The 1,199-nt window shown below is 72.5% G+C and overlaps 1 protein-coding gene across 1 annotated transcript in view; it reads left to right on the top strand.

Annotated features, from left to right (window-relative positions):
- The first annotated feature begins 684 nt into the window (after positions 1-684).
- The window catches only part of LOC107298160 (matrix metalloproteinase-9), an 8,145-nt gene continuing 7,630 nt past the window's right edge, over positions 685-1,199 (top strand). Inside the window, 1 exon segment of the mRNA XM_015827523.2 lies at positions 685-723. Within this exon segment, the coding sequence (XP_015683009.2) occupies positions 700-723 (24 nt within the window). The 5' untranslated portion in view covers positions 685-699.

Here is a 1,199-nt window from a genome sequence, read left to right as displayed (position 1 = left end):
GAAGGGGCCCTGTGCCAGGAGAATGCCCAGAATGCCCTGGGATGGAAGCCTGGCTCACAGAGGCTCGGGCAGGCAGCCCCCCCTGGTCTGGCTAGCAGTCCACGGCGACCCCTCTCCTAGCCCTCCCCAAGCTCCATCCCGTCCTGCCCCATCAGAGGCTGGGAGTGGCCAGTGGGGCAGCGCCTGAAGGGGCTCTGGTGGCACCCATGCCGCTTCGCCAAGGCCCAGAGGGAGCGGGGGGGGGGATGAGCCAGAGGCGCCGCCGGTGCTGACTCCTGGCTGCAGCGACGTCCGAGCCCCGTCGAACCGGCGGCGGGTCCCGGCTGCGTTTCACATTTCCTGTTGAGACAAGTCCAGGAAGCGGCAGCGCCCCGCCGGTTCTCCCCCTCTGCTCCCGGGGGAGGGACCGCGGCTGACTCAGCCTCCCCCCCCTTCCCTCCCCCCGCGGACATAAAGGGCCCCGCCGGCAGTCGGGCTGCAGACAGCGGTGCCCGGCTGAGCTGCGCGCCCCTCGCAGAAGCGGAGAGCAGAGAAGGAGAGACCCTGGCCCGCCTCGCCTCCGCAGCCATGGGCGCCCCCGGCCCGGCCCTCCTGCTCCTCCTCCTGGCGCTCCTGCCGCCGCCGCCCTGCGCCCGGGCCGCCCCCCGGGAAGGGAAGGGCCCCGTGGTCATCCACTTCCCCGGGGACGCGGTCGGCGGCATGACGGACCGCGAAGTCGCCGCCGTGAGTCTCCGAGCTGCGCGCTCTCGCGGGCCCTTCTCCCCGGGACCGGGGCGCCCCTCCTGCCCCCCCCTCTTTTCGTACTTCCCGGGACCGGGAGAGGCGGGAGGGCGAGAGGGGCGACGCTGCTATCCCTCCGGGGGGCCCAGTTGCCTCCAGTCCCCCGCGGGCGCCGTTCGCTCTAGGTCGCGGTGCGCTGCGCTCGTCCGACCCAGGTCAGGTGGCGCCAGTGCGGGCGCCGTTGTGAGAACCCAGCCCCGCCTGAGACTCCTCCCCTCCCCGGCTCTTCCTTTGGTCCCAGGGAAGCACTGTGGACCCCGGGTGACCCAGTCCCGGGATGAGGGTTGGGGTCACCAGAGCCTTCCGGCCCCACCAGTCGGTCCAGCACCGTCCCCCCCGGTTCCCCCCCTTTGCACATCAGGATGTGAGGTCAACAGCAAGGAAGAGCCTTCTGCCCCCCCCCGTCTAACCCCAGCCCC

Source organism: Protobothrops mucrosquamatus, unplaced genomic scaffold, assembly GCF_001527695.2.
Source record: "Protobothrops mucrosquamatus isolate PMUCROS unplaced genomic scaffold, P.Mucros_1.0 scaffold3759, whole genome shotgun sequence".
NCBI lineage: Eukaryota > Metazoa > Chordata > Lepidosauria > Squamata > Viperidae > Protobothrops > Protobothrops mucrosquamatus.
The sequence above is the reverse complement of the archived record's forward strand: the minus strand, read 5'-3'. Positions and strand labels throughout refer to the sequence as shown.